The sequence below is a fragment of the Anser cygnoides genome, chromosome Z (assembly GCF_040182565.1).
Source record: "Anser cygnoides isolate HZ-2024a breed goose chromosome Z, Taihu_goose_T2T_genome, whole genome shotgun sequence".
Classification (NCBI taxonomy): domain Eukaryota; kingdom Metazoa; phylum Chordata; class Aves; order Anseriformes; family Anatidae; genus Anser; species Anser cygnoides.
Window position 1 is genome coordinate 33,347,762 of NC_089912.1, and position 13,594 is coordinate 33,361,355.

Consider the following 13,594-nt stretch of genomic DNA (forward strand, 5'->3'; position numbering starts at 1 on the left):
TCTGGGCTTTTTAATTACAACTGAAAATACATCTCTATGAATTTTAACTCTAGGACATTAAGGGCTTTTTTGTTGTTGTTGTTACATACAGTTATTTGTAACAGGAACTGTGCTCAGCTGTTGAAGTAGTTCTCTTCATGGCCTTAAATTCTGGAGACATCTGAAGGGTCTAAATTGTGTTGTTGGTTTTTTGTGTGTGTTGTGGTTTTTTTCTTCAAACATTTTTGCAGGCACTGGAGGATACCTCCTTTAATTTCAGTCCCGTATTTATTTATAAAAGCAAGCTGTGATTTCTCCTACCCTCTGATTCTCACTCTTTTCAGTACGTCCCTTTGGAACAACCAGGAGTTTAGACACAGTCCTTACTTTCCTTCCTTTAAAACACACTGTGCTTTTGAAAGATACTGGTGGATAGATCTAGAGAAGGAAGCTTCACTGAGAATAAATCTTTTGCATTAATATGAGAACTCAGGACCAGAGTGGTTTGTCCTATTCCTTCTTGCTCGTCTCAAGGCATTTTTCTGGTTTCTATTGGGGTCCAGAGGTTAGGTTTAGGTGTTCAGGTGAAGTTACATCTTTGTTTGGCCTCCTGCATGTATTCCTGCACCATTCGCCCAAAGGGCTCTCTACAATATTTAGGAATGTTGCACAGTCCTCTGATGCTTTCACATTAGCTGCTAGTTCAAAGAAGTGGAGTTCTTGTTTTCTTACTCATTTCTGGCTCTGATGGTAATTTGTGCATAGCTTAATGCTACTTCATTCCTAAATGAAGCATCAAATGTGAAATGTCTGCTTCTGGAGTGTCTTCATTATTCTAAAAACCCAAAGGCAAACAGGAAACTGATGCAAGCCTAAATTTTATGTATTCTTAGTGCTTGTGTTGTGAGTGGAATTATTTCGTATGGTGGTTGACAGGGTATAATTACAGTTGTCAGACCTCGCAGATGAAGAGTGAAGAAGTCTGGTCAGCATCGTGTATTTTCTTTCATGATAGTGGGAGTCTTTTTCCACTTGACAGGAGTTTGTAGAGAGAGGGTTTTGTTACTGCTCCCCATAGGGACTTTTTCTGAGGTCTTGCAACATTGTGCTCCTCTGCTTTTTGTTATTTACAGAAGTCAGCAATGAATGGTAACATACCTTCTTTTGTGCAAGTACTACTTGGCATCCTACCCGTTTTGTGCTCTTTGGCTGTGAAATTTGCAGCAGAGTTCCCCACAGGTATACGAACCAGTGTCTTAAGCTTCCATTTTCCATTTTTTAAAGGAAATGGTGGTTGTTGTTCCTATGGCTGGGTTAAGGTTGAAAGGAAAGTTTGTTTTTCGAGATACTTTGTTCCAGTCGCAGCCCCAGAATATTCTAAGGCCTGGAGCAACTCTTTGTGGAGAAGAAACCATGGATCAGAAACTGTTGTGTCTCCAGAATACCACCTAGTAGGTGAAAACAACTGATAAAACTCTGTCGAACCAGCAAATTGTATGTTTTCATTGCTGGCTGGGCACCTGTTGCCCCACATAGTTTAGAAGTATTTTTCTTTAAGGTTACGATGTGTTGGTATCTCAAATTCAGTCCCTGTAGGACAGTTTAATGTTACTTGCCTGATGATTTCTCCAGAAGAAATACATGGACATCTGTAGGGAGCAAAGAATATATTACTTCAATGATTTTTCAGTTTGTTCTCTGAATTCTAGGTGTAATGCTTTGCAAACATTTAAGAGTGATAATAATTTAGGAATGATGGTAATGCCTCTGGTAAACTAGTTATCTCGGCAAGGTAGATCACTGAAGCTCATCTTTCAGCTTTTCCAGGCCTTGTAAACTCAAACAGCAAGACTGAGACTGGCTACGCTAAGATAGACTCTGGTAGCCCAGACTAACTAGTATTGGCTGGAAGGTTTGGCAAAGCAATCCATTCCTCCCGTTCTCACCTTACAAAATTCACTTTTATTTACTGGTGCACGGCTGCTCTCTTGTTAAGAAACTCTGCTTGATGTACAGTGATACAGTATGCAAGCATCCAGCTCGGTTGTGGAGCTCTGCCACACAGTATTAGTGAAGTCAGAAGGTTTTCAAGACAGAAAGAAATATTTGTTTGAACAGTAAAAACTTTCTCTGCCTGATTGTGTAGGACAAAAGGACAAACAAATCTCATGGGCATTATTGCAGCTAATTTGTTTTGACGCAGGGTGGCTAATGTCCTTAGTCAGACAAGCTCCATGAAAACACTTTCCTGCTTGGCTGGGAGTCTAAAGAAGTATGTAATATGAGGTGGAAAGCAAAAGGCAGGAGACCCACAGGAGCCTAAAGAGCAGTTCCCAGGCAGGAGGAGATAATGGCAGCCAGAGTCATCCACTGATCCTTTGCATGGCGGGAGGGAGAATGCTCGGGAGGGTTCTGGAATGACCTGGCAAGGTGTCTCGTTTCCTCCGCAGTCAGGGACTTGTTGGGTTATCCTAGCCTACAAGTTCTGCTTGAATAGCTTTGTGCAGATCAGGAGCTGGCATCCAGTTTCGATTCGCTTATTATGTGGGTTGGCATACAAACAGAAGAGCTTCAGGTGTACGTTTCTGTGCACAGACAGGGTCTAGAACCTTCTTCCCAGGCTGTAGTAAGTCCTGTCCTTTTCCCCTTCTGCTGGAACTGGTAGGAGGTACAAGGAAGCATGGCTTTCCACAGTTCAGCTCTCTCCCTTTGGGTTATGGGGGACCTCTGCGTAGCTGTAGTGAAACACTGATAGTGTTGAATGAAAAAGAGACAAAGCAGGAACCAAAAATTCTTTATCATAAATCGATATACACTTATACAGTTCCTTTTCTTCTTGCTATGGACTTCATGTTCTGGTCATTTCTATTATTTACCTTTTGGCCTATATTCAAAGCAAAACAAAATATATATATATATATATGCAGTATTCTTTTTCCTTGTGTTTGTAAGTGAGGATACACGTGTGACTCTTTCTACTGCTGCCTGCCCCCGCTCCAAATTCCAGAATTGTTTATACACTCATTCAAAAGTTTGCATACCCAGAGAATGATGTCCAGAGTAAAAAAAATTCCTCATCAGTATAGTCCAAAAAGAATATTAATTATTTTACAACTATGATGTAAAGAAGGTAATTTTGTCTGATGTCTGTGTATTTGATGCCGTATTTTCCATGTAATAGCACTGAAAACAGAATTCAGATGTTTTACCTGATACCTTCACTTTGCAAGAAATCTAATTTTCTTCAATGATGTACTTGATGTTTTGGACTGCTCCCAAAATACTAATCCATGGAAGTGATACTTAACTAGTGTTCCAGAGACTGCATGGGATAGGCTCCTCAGCTACTCTCTTCTCTTGCAGTCTATAAACAGATGTCTGTTCACAGGGACAGCAACATGGCAATGGTAAACAAGATTTCTACAAATAATATTCTACAATTTCTGCAGATACTTCCAATTTCTCCAAGTAATACTTCTGCCTGCTGTCACACAGGCTAAGATAAGACTGTTTCTCAAAAGTCTCAGTTTAATTTGTGTAAAGACGCTTAGATCCAGTTTGTATAGCTCTCTGCTATCAGGCATTTCTGGAGAGGAGACTTTCAGAATACAAAGAATTGAGTATCTCTGGGGAAGGTCAAGATGTCCTTAACTTACTGTGTAGGAAAAAGAATGCTAAAGGCTTCAGGGAATGCTGCCCATTGCACTGGGCAGTAAGCAAGCTGTTAGCAAATAAACTTGGGAAAGAATTGTCTTTGGATAGGGAGCTTATCCCATTGTAGGCTTTCTCTCTCCCTCCAGTTTCAGAGAGACCACTGCTCCAGTCTGATATGGCAGTCGCTGTATTCCTTCAAGTAGTGACTCAAATGTTCAGTGCCTTCGTCACAGGCAAATGAGGAGGTATCTGTCTGGGTGATGTACTTCCATGAGGCAGTTTGAGTTCGGTTAAATTCGGTTGCGAGCAACTTGATCGCTGTAATGCTGTACTGACTTGTGTATGCAGGACATTCAGATTCATTTCCAGAGCTTTGGACGTCTGATGCAATAGCTGTTGTGTGCAGCCAACTTTCTAATCTCAGCAGTTTGGTTGATTTGGTCCTTTCTCTCAAGTCTGTAGACCAGTACCATTTTAAGAACACCAAAAAAATCCCCTCCACAACACTTGAAAGTTTTCTTTCTATGAGGAATGTTGTCTTATGTAATACTCGTACACTGAAAACAATACAAGAAAAAGCATGGTGGAGTAGCAAGGAAGGGAGACTGTGAAGTGCTTTGTGTCCTACTCTTTTACAATAGATCATGAATTAGCCTTTTCCACTTGAATACACAAATGCTGGAGGACCCAAAGCTAGATGGAAAATGTAATTCTGTTACACTGAAGTATGTGCTGGCCTTGATTCAGTGTTGCATTACCGGAGGAGCTGTGGCAGAACATTGTGGTAATATCATGAGGAGCTACAGAACCAGGACCTATATCAATTTTAATGTTGTTTGCGAAGAATATTTGATTTTTTTTCCCACCAATCTTTTTTTTTTTCCCCTCTCAACAGGATCCACTCTGTGTAGCTATGAACTACAGCCATCAGAATACACTACAGATCCAAGGGCTGCCAAGTTATGTCCTAAATACCCTGTTCCAGAGAGGTAATATTAACATCTTGTCTGATTGGGGATGAAGGGAGAAGAGACTTGTTTTGTTTGTGAAAATAGCGTAGAAAATACTCAGCATAGATTTCTTCTGTCTTGCAGTTGGATGTTTTATTGTATTACTGTAACATGTTTTTAGAACACATTGTGAATGCAACTTGTAAAGAAAAACCTGAACTATCCACACGTGCATTAATAAGATTATTGAGCTAATATCTTCAAGTTCTCTTCTGTCTCATGTAACTGATACTGTGCTGAGTATCAGCTGTTTTACTGCCTTTCACCCTACAGCCAGCTGCCTTCCATCAGTGCAGTTCAGATACAATTTCTGAGGCCCATTGGATCTTTGAGAGGGAAAATGATATAATCACACGTAGTTCTCTTGCAGTGTTCACTTCTAACACCTTAACCTCAGCCAGTCAGATTGAGCAAATTGCTTCATTTTTGATTCTTTCAGTCCCCAAATGACTAATATGAGGATGCCTAAGAAAAAAGAGGGCTATATTTTATAAACAGATTGATTTGAGTTTTATTGTTCAAAATATTATACTGGACTGCTTTTTGTGAAGTAGAGAGAAAGGATTGTAGCTCCAGGAACTCTGCAAGCTGCATTGGCTCCACTGGAAATGTAGAGATAAACATTACTGAAAAAAATAAACGATCTATTTGCTGTTTTGTACACCTTTCTGTCAGAATTCTATTCGCTGAAGAAGAATCAAATTGTGTTTCCACAAATTTTAGCTTGTCAAACATACGCAGTAGAGGGTTGTAATTTGTTATTCTTGCCCTATGGATCATCTTCTGTTACAGTTCATTAAATGTCAGTTCTAGAAACTCTGATTTTTAAGTATCTATTGTCTACATGGTAAGCTATCCAGCGAATAATTTTTTTTAATATTGTATTGGCAATAAATAGCAGCTGGAATATAAACTTTTTTTTTTACTTTTCCCCACAGCAAATCAATATTCCATGCAGCTAACCAGCTGTTATAGCTGTAATACAAAAACAAATGAAAATTTCAGTGCCAGCTTGCATACTGAAAAGGCTCGTCATTCTTAATTTTTGCTAGAATTATATTGACTTTTCTCACTGTGTGTTCCCACATCATTCAATCTGAATTAATATAACTTAATAAGAAAACAGGCAGATAGAACAGCATGTCAGAACTCTAATGATACTATGTAAATTCCTTGCAAAAACTACCTAGAGTTATTTCTAAAAAGCTATTGTGCCACTGGCATATTTCCCCTTTGTTGTTTGGCATGAATAAAATGTACAACGTTTGAATATTTTCTGAGATTGAGAAGTCTGAACTTAATGCCCAAAGGCAGAAAAGGCCCATACTGTATCTGCAAACCACTCTGGTTTTCAGATTTTTATGGTTAAATTATTGGAGAAAATTGGTGTAATTTGGAGGGGAAATGGAATCCTGTGGAAGGAGACAACTGAAAAAGCAGCAGCACACTGTAGGCTGAAGCAATCAGTCAGAACTTACCTAGCCCTCGTTTTCTCAGATTTGATCTGTCAGAGGTATGGACTATAAGGTCAATGGAATGGAGGTTGCTCAATCTGTTAGGCCCATCCCTTGATATTTGATGACATGGCTTCTTCACACCCTGCAGATGAATCTTCTGGTCTCAAGGGACTCTGATCCACAAGCTTCAAGGCACTGTGTACAACTTCGGCTTATCAGTGCAGTCCAGCAATGCAACCAGTGATTCACATTTCTTCCAGTGACTGCCTACAATCTCTCAGTCTAAGTAGATCATAACCTCACTTTTTAGTTTTGGAATAGAGAACTCCAGAGGAAAACCTATACAGCTTTTCCTTGCAGCATTTATCTCTCGGCCAGCTCTGCAGAAGTCTGTTCTGTAGAGGTTATTAAAAAAAAAAAACAACAAAAAAAAAACATTTAACAGTGGCATTCCAGCCAGGTTCCCTACACACAGGTTTCTATGTATGCCTGGGTGTGGCTGTGAGACAAAACAGTTATTTTCTGAGGTCTAATATTTGAACAATTAGGTGGGTCTCTTAACTTTGTCTGCTGGCTTGAACTTCACTTGCTCTTGTTCATGATTAACCAACATACTATTATTCTCAGAAACTTGCAATTCCATTTGAGTATGCCATCTACCAAGTAATGACCAAGAGGCCATATAAGATAGTACAAGACATAGGAAATAGATCTATTACTGCATTTTTAATTAAACAAGAACCTTACCTACTTGTTGAGTCAAAACCACTGAAATAGCAGCAGATCTCAAAAGGTGGATTCTCAGGAGTCCAACTTATTCAAGAAGGCTTGTAGGAACCACTAACCTCATTTTTTATTAATTACAATAAAGTTAGAAAATAAATATTGCACATGAAAATAGGTAACTTAAAATGCGTAGTGAAATTACTATAGCATGAGAGATGTTAATTAATACAAAGTGGTACACCAGAACATTTTTTCCTCTGTTAGGGTGTACTTTGGAACAGCATTTTAATCCTCTTAGTTTTACTCTTCAGAACTGGTATTTTCTTAATCAGATGCAGAAATTACAGTCCTTTGCCTACGCCCAGTCCAAAATTTGGGAGTTGTTACTGGTACTGGCAACTTTTAAATATTCCAGGCTTTCTGAAAAGTTGGATCAGTTAACAATTGAATGAAACTCGTATTTCAGTATTTCCCAACATTACTGTGTATGATGGAGAGTAGTACTCTGTGTATTCCGAAATCGGCAATGTTGTAAAAGGCTGAGAGGATACACAGGCTGCCTTTTAAATACAGCAGCCATAATATTGGTTAAATTTTTCTTTTTTCTAAACAGTTGTGAATAATACAGTATTACTTTGCTGTGCTTAACTGCGGTCTTCATCGTTAACCAAAAGTAGAACATCAATGTGAGCACCTGCGAATGTGTTTATCTACCTAGCACAGTGAGTTTAAAACCATATAATTTACAATTGTCAGTCACTTCAAACAAAAGCCTAGGATCTATTAGTTATCTAGGTATGGCAGGTGATCATAATTACACCTGAATTATATGCAGAGTAATTACACACACTTGGTTTTCAGAATGTTGTCTCCCACCTGTCCCCTCTCCCCACACCCCCACCCCCCCCCAAAAAAAAAAAAATAAGGATAGAAAGGATCTGGCTGAGGCAGTTGGTTTACTCACTATGTGTTTAAGATGGAGGTTAGAATTTCGGAAGGGCTTGGGATTAGCAAATTGTTATAGAGTACAGGAAATTATTGGTTTGCGGGTCATTGCTAAAATGGGAAAACCACAAAAGATTATGTGCATTGCTTCTGCAGTCCACTGAAATCTTTTAAGTAAGGAAGATTGGGGAGGATGAAATAAGTTTAAAGGTTAAAAGAAAAGACTGACTTGATACAAAAGACATTTCTTTCGTTGGATCCAATTACAGGAAGGAACATGTAATTCATGGAATATGCATCTGAACTGGAATTGAGAAGAAGGATCAAAAGATGTAATAGGCCACTTTGAGATCTGACATAGTTCATGAGTCAGAAAGGCAGCTACTTATTGGGAAATACTTGGAAAACAAAATTACCCGCTTTTAAAGCAAAGTTTTTTGCTCTCTTTTATCTTCCTCTGATGGACTTGATAGCATGTTGTGCTGAGCATTTGAGAAGTTTAATGCATAACATCAGTACTTTCAGGGAGGATGCTCCCAAAGCAGAAATAAGGAAACCATAAAGGCATCTTTGCGTGTTTTGCAAAGGATGTGGTGCATTATTTTAACAAAGGTAATGAAGATAATCCCTGTGATTGTAATCTTCAACAGAAAAACAAGCCTAGTGTGGGGGAAGACTAAGAATAAATAATATTAGTTTTGCTTGACAACAGTTGTAAGTGCTGATGTCTTTTAGTGTAAAATGTATCCTTGCAAGAAGAGTATTGTCAGTCCAGGATTTCTTCGCTGCAAATATGGGCCAGTACTCCGTTCTAACATGAGTGAAAGGCATTGTTTCAGCTGCTGGTTCACCATGTGACGCTTGAATGTGAGATGTTTAACTGGAAATAGGAACATGTATTTTCTGAGACTTGCTGTTTAAGGGTGGGAGGGTAATATGCTATTGGAATGTGCACTGCAGCTTCACAGGGTTACTTGTAAGAACATCACTTCCCATTATGATCATCCTCATTCCAGCAGCACTTGTGCATTCAACACATGGTTTCTGGTTATGATGTTATGAGGGTGGAGTGGTTGCATCTATTCACCTTTCATTTGTGTGTTGATGTGGCATTTATATTAAGTAGGAGTAATTTTTTTTTCTGATTTTTTTTTTCTTGTGTCACCAGTGCACCTATTCCATTCTTCCATCGCTGTGCTCCTGTGAACATTTCCTGCTATGCCAAGTTTGCAGAGGCCCTGATCACCTTTGTCAGTGACAGTAGTGTCTTACACAGGCTGATTAGTGGAGTTATGACCAGCAAAGAGATTATAATGGGACTTTGCTTGTTATCACTAGGTAATTGTTTTTCTCATTACTAGCTATTTACTGCAATAGGAGATTGTTAACACTCTCTAACAATATGAGAAAAAAAAATACCGCCATGTATTATAGTAACAAGCCCTTAAAAATGGTTCAGAATGATACGTATTTTTTGACAGCTGGATAACTTCTTCAGAAGCAATATACATGTGCATTCCTGTTTTTTCTCCCCTTCCGTGGTGAGGGACAGAACACTTGGGGCAGTTGATTAGTAAACAAGAGTCTTGACATAATTAACAAAGCACCCCCATTCTCCTCCTTTTTATTGCAATATTCACCTTTTCTTTTTATTATATTAATCTTTTGCAAACTGAAGTCCCTTTTCCAATAAAAAAAGACAGGGTGAGAAGTGCACAATAAAGTACTTCTCTAAAATGTAGATTTTTTAGGTTGTTTCACTTAATTGTACAGGCTTACTGGAATGTTCAGAAGGAAAATGTGAAAGTTAGGTGCCTATTTGTTGTATTGTATGTTACTTCCTCCTTCCCCTCCCGTTCCCCCTAAGTTTAAAAACAAACAAACAAAACACTTCATGCCTTTGAAAATCGCAGCATTGTTGAGCTGGAAATTCCCAGCTGTACAGAGGTGCTGAATGGTTTTTGCAGTAGCAAAATGCTCGTTTCTGGCCTATGGAGTGACACATTTCACCAGACGAAAGTACTGTAATGAAGTGTTGTAAATTAAGGTGAAATGCTATTCACCCATGTAAATTACTTTCCCAATGGGTATATTTTAGTCCTACTGAGTATAAAATCTTTACACTTAATATACTAAGTATACCTAGTATAGTAAATATTAAATGGAAAGCTCCAGATACTAGCCATGTAAAAAAAGTAAAAAAAAAAAAAAAAAAAAAAGGAGGATATTAATTACCACTTAAAAAATAGTAAGACTATTGAGTATCTTTTCAACTGTAACTAGAGAGCTGTTTATTTTTCTAATCTTCTACCCTGACAGCTGTATTAGTCTGATAGTAATGGTAAAATGACTATTCAAAAGCTGAAACCTAGTGGCTGAATTAGCTGTGTTACTGTTGAGTTAGAGTCAGAAGTTAATAGAAGGTTTTATATACATTTAATTTTAACTTAAACAGTAGGGTAGGTTTTGTGATTCACAAAGCCTGGTTCAAGCAGCTTTCATGTGGAAGTGTTAACTACTGTACACAAATAAGTATGTGCAAAAATACGTGCATGCACTTATATAAACCACTCCCTAAACTGTAGTTGTCTGACACTGAAGAGGTCTTATTAACATGTAGTTCCTGAATGGCAGTGGAACTATTGAACAGAGCTTGTTAAAAAAACTCATTTTGAATGCTGAAAATAAAGCACAAAGCTCTGTTCCTTGAGAGGTGTGCTCATGTTAGTAGCCTCAGAGTACTATCATGTCTTGCTGTCTGTTTTGTCATTGTCTAAATACATCTCTGTCTGTACATACACGTTATGTCTTGTATGTAATGTACCATGTAAATGTACTTATGCTCTCTTTGTTTTAATCAGCAGCACCAAAGCAGATGTAGAGGTGCCTAATTTCCTTAACTATCTGTGCAGTGAGTTTGTAAGCCACAGAAAATAAATCTCTATCTAAAAATTCTGTTGGAAGACAGTTATGTAGTGCAGTATGAGAACTGGAAAGGCTATTCCTACTTGAAATAATTGCTCTGCTTATTTTATTTGTCTTTTTTTGTCTTTTTTTTTCCAGTGTTGTCCATGATTTTGATGGTTATAATCAGGTATATTTCAAGAGTGCTTGTCTGGATTTTAACAATTATTGTCATTCTGGGATCACTTGGTAAGTCATGTTTATCTCCTAGTTTTTGAGTGCCCAGTTCTCATGTTTATCCTCCATGTCCGCAGGTCAGCTAAATCCTATACAAATCTTGGGACCATGCCTGTTACTTCTGCTTTCCTTTGAGCCCCTTGCAAGATAGGTGTTTCTAATTGCAGTCCTCTCCCAGATAGCATGCTGCTCCGCAGGGATTTGCTGCACTTCCTACTTGGCAGGCAAGCTTCCTGTCAGCCTATCTCGTACAGCCCTAACCATTGTCTTCTTCTTAACCTACCTCCAAGAATGTCAGCAAAGCAGCTGGTCTGGATATGTTGATGGCTTACCAACCCATGGGGTGTACTGAAGCATGCAGGAATCAAAGGACAGCTATTGGTTATGTGGCCTTAGGACATAGATGTGTCCATATAAACCTGACATCTTCACCAGCCCTTTCAGTCATGTTAGCAGCTCTGTAGGCATATCTAAAATCTGTTTTGAGGAGAGGATGCAAAGATGCTTGTCTGTCACTTCTAATCAAATCCTCGTACTTCCGTATGACCCAGGAAATCCTGCATGACCTAGGTCATGTTTGAAGTGCAACCAGCTATAACATCTTGGGCGTAACCAAAGATTGTCTTATTCAGAATGATTTAGTTTTCATGAAGGTATCGTTACTTTATCACGTTAACTTTACAGTTATAAAACTATTATCCTATTTTTGATACTCAGTAACAAAGCCACAAGTAATTAGAAGTAATTCAAAGTATCATTTCAAAATGATCAGAAGTTAGAAAGGGAGCATCAACAGTTTTGGCTTCTGACTGGTGGCTTGTTAGACAAGTGTCCTATTACCTATTTGCAACTATGAAAAATACAGCAACCTCCTCTTCCCATGTAAAAACAGGAAGACAAAGCATCATAATTTCATACACTACACCATGATTCTGGAAGCATGAACAGTTCATTTTAAGCACTGTGGCAAATTATACAAACAAGCTGTATTGGGTTTACATGGCAAGGGTTTGGTAGCAGGGGCAGATGAATGTACGGAAGGAACAAGAATAAAATAATTAAATTAGGAAGTACTTGCAGTGTAATAATTGCAATTCATAACTGCAATGGATTGAAGAAAAATTGCAGGCCATCACTTTGTTTTTCTGTTTAGTGCTCCTGGGATCTGTGACCACAGAAAAAGGAAAAAATGGATTTTTTCATTTATATTTGCTTTAGAGGCTGAGCAACCATGCTGAATGAAGGAACTGAATGACTTATTGCCATCTGTTACTATGTTCTAAAAAAATATCACATCCATTACACAAACTGAATAAGAACATGTCATCTATATACTGCTTATTCTGTGTTCACTGTTTGTTAAAGAGATGCCAAAAGAACATCCTCCATTTAAGATCTGAATGGAGTACCTTCAGCAAAGACTTGTGATCTCTAGATAAGCTTCTGCAAGTGATTCACAAAGAGCAAAAGAACAGAGAAGGATACGCAAATGAGAAAAAAAATGTGTTCAGATGAGAGGTTAACTCCCTGAGGGGCTGGTTTCCTGTATTTAAGAAAATTCTTACCTTGGAAACTCAGCTAGAGTATGAGATTGAAGTTCTGGCCGTAAGAGTAGGTTTTCATAATTGGTTAGAAGAAAGTACCTCACACTATATTGGCCTCCTGGACCTTATGGTGATGTTCTTCCAGTGCCTGAAGGACATTGTCTTGATGCAAGCATAGCTGCGTGTCATTAACCCAAGGTGCTGTTGTCAGGGTCAAGGCTGTCCCTTCTTTTCTTTATAGATCTTCTCAGGGATTATAGACTCCTCTTCTTCCTCTTGCCATTTTGCATCCTTATCCAAAGATATCTCGTTTCCCTCTCCTAGATTTTTATATACATCCTACAATATAATTTCTCTATTTTTCTCTTTATCTCTATTTCTTTCCTTTCTTCTTCTTTTTGTTCCTCTGTTACCTGGCTAATGGGCAATCTTCACTGCTAGGGCTCCCAATGAACTAGTCTTCTCGCACGCTTCACCCTAAACCACAAAGAGCTGCAAGTCTTTTAAGTAAGCTTATTGGGGTGAGACTGTGGAAAGAATGTATCCGATTGAGAAGAGGTCAACAGAGGAGAATTGAGCACTTCTCCATCCTTTGAAGGTCCCGTTGGGTTGTCTGTCGGTTCCTGTGAGTCTTCTATTCCAGACCAGACTTAAGAAACTAAAGGCTTTTGGTCTTTAGGTACTAGGCAGTATGATTGTGTCACATAAAAGAAGCGTTTTTCATTTGTCTTTTTTTTTTTCCCTCTAAAACATAGGTGGTACAGGAGTCCTGTGGTGGCTGTATGCTAAGCAACGAATATCTGCCAGTGATGTTGAGACTCAAATAGCCAAAGAAAATCTTCAGGCTCTCCTGATCTATGCCATTTCAGCTACAGTCTTCACAGTATGTTTTGCTAATGACCATACAATTTTCTTGTTCTACATTTCTATTTGTCTCTTTTGTTTTTTTATTCAGGTGGAAGGTTTATATTACACAAGTTTTAAAGAGTTTATTTCCATTACAAGCTCTGTTGGTGATATATATATATACATACATTTTTACCTTCCTAACATTGCTCTGTAATATCTGTCTGTGTGTCAGGAGAGAGTTCCTGACCCTGCACCTTTTCTCCTTTCCTCTACTCTAAAACCTCTACAG

The 13,594-nt window shown here is 38.5% G+C and overlaps 1 protein-coding gene across 2 annotated transcripts in view; it reads left to right on the plus strand.

Moving 5' to 3' along the window:
• SLC44A1 (solute carrier family 44 member 1) overlaps positions 1–13,594 on the plus strand; it is a 67,255-nt gene that overhangs the window by 33,558 nt on the left and 20,103 nt on the right. For both annotated transcript variants that reach the window (XM_066987877.1, XM_066987878.1), the window contains exons 5-8: positions 4,529–4,622; positions 8,940–9,109; positions 10,835–10,924; positions 13,212–13,339. In XM_066987877.1, coding sequence (XP_066843978.1) covers positions 4,529–4,622; positions 8,940–9,109; positions 10,835–10,924; positions 13,212–13,339 — 482 coding nt within the window. The remainder of the gene's footprint in view (positions 1–4,528; positions 4,623–8,939; positions 9,110–10,834; positions 10,925–13,211; positions 13,340–13,594) is intronic.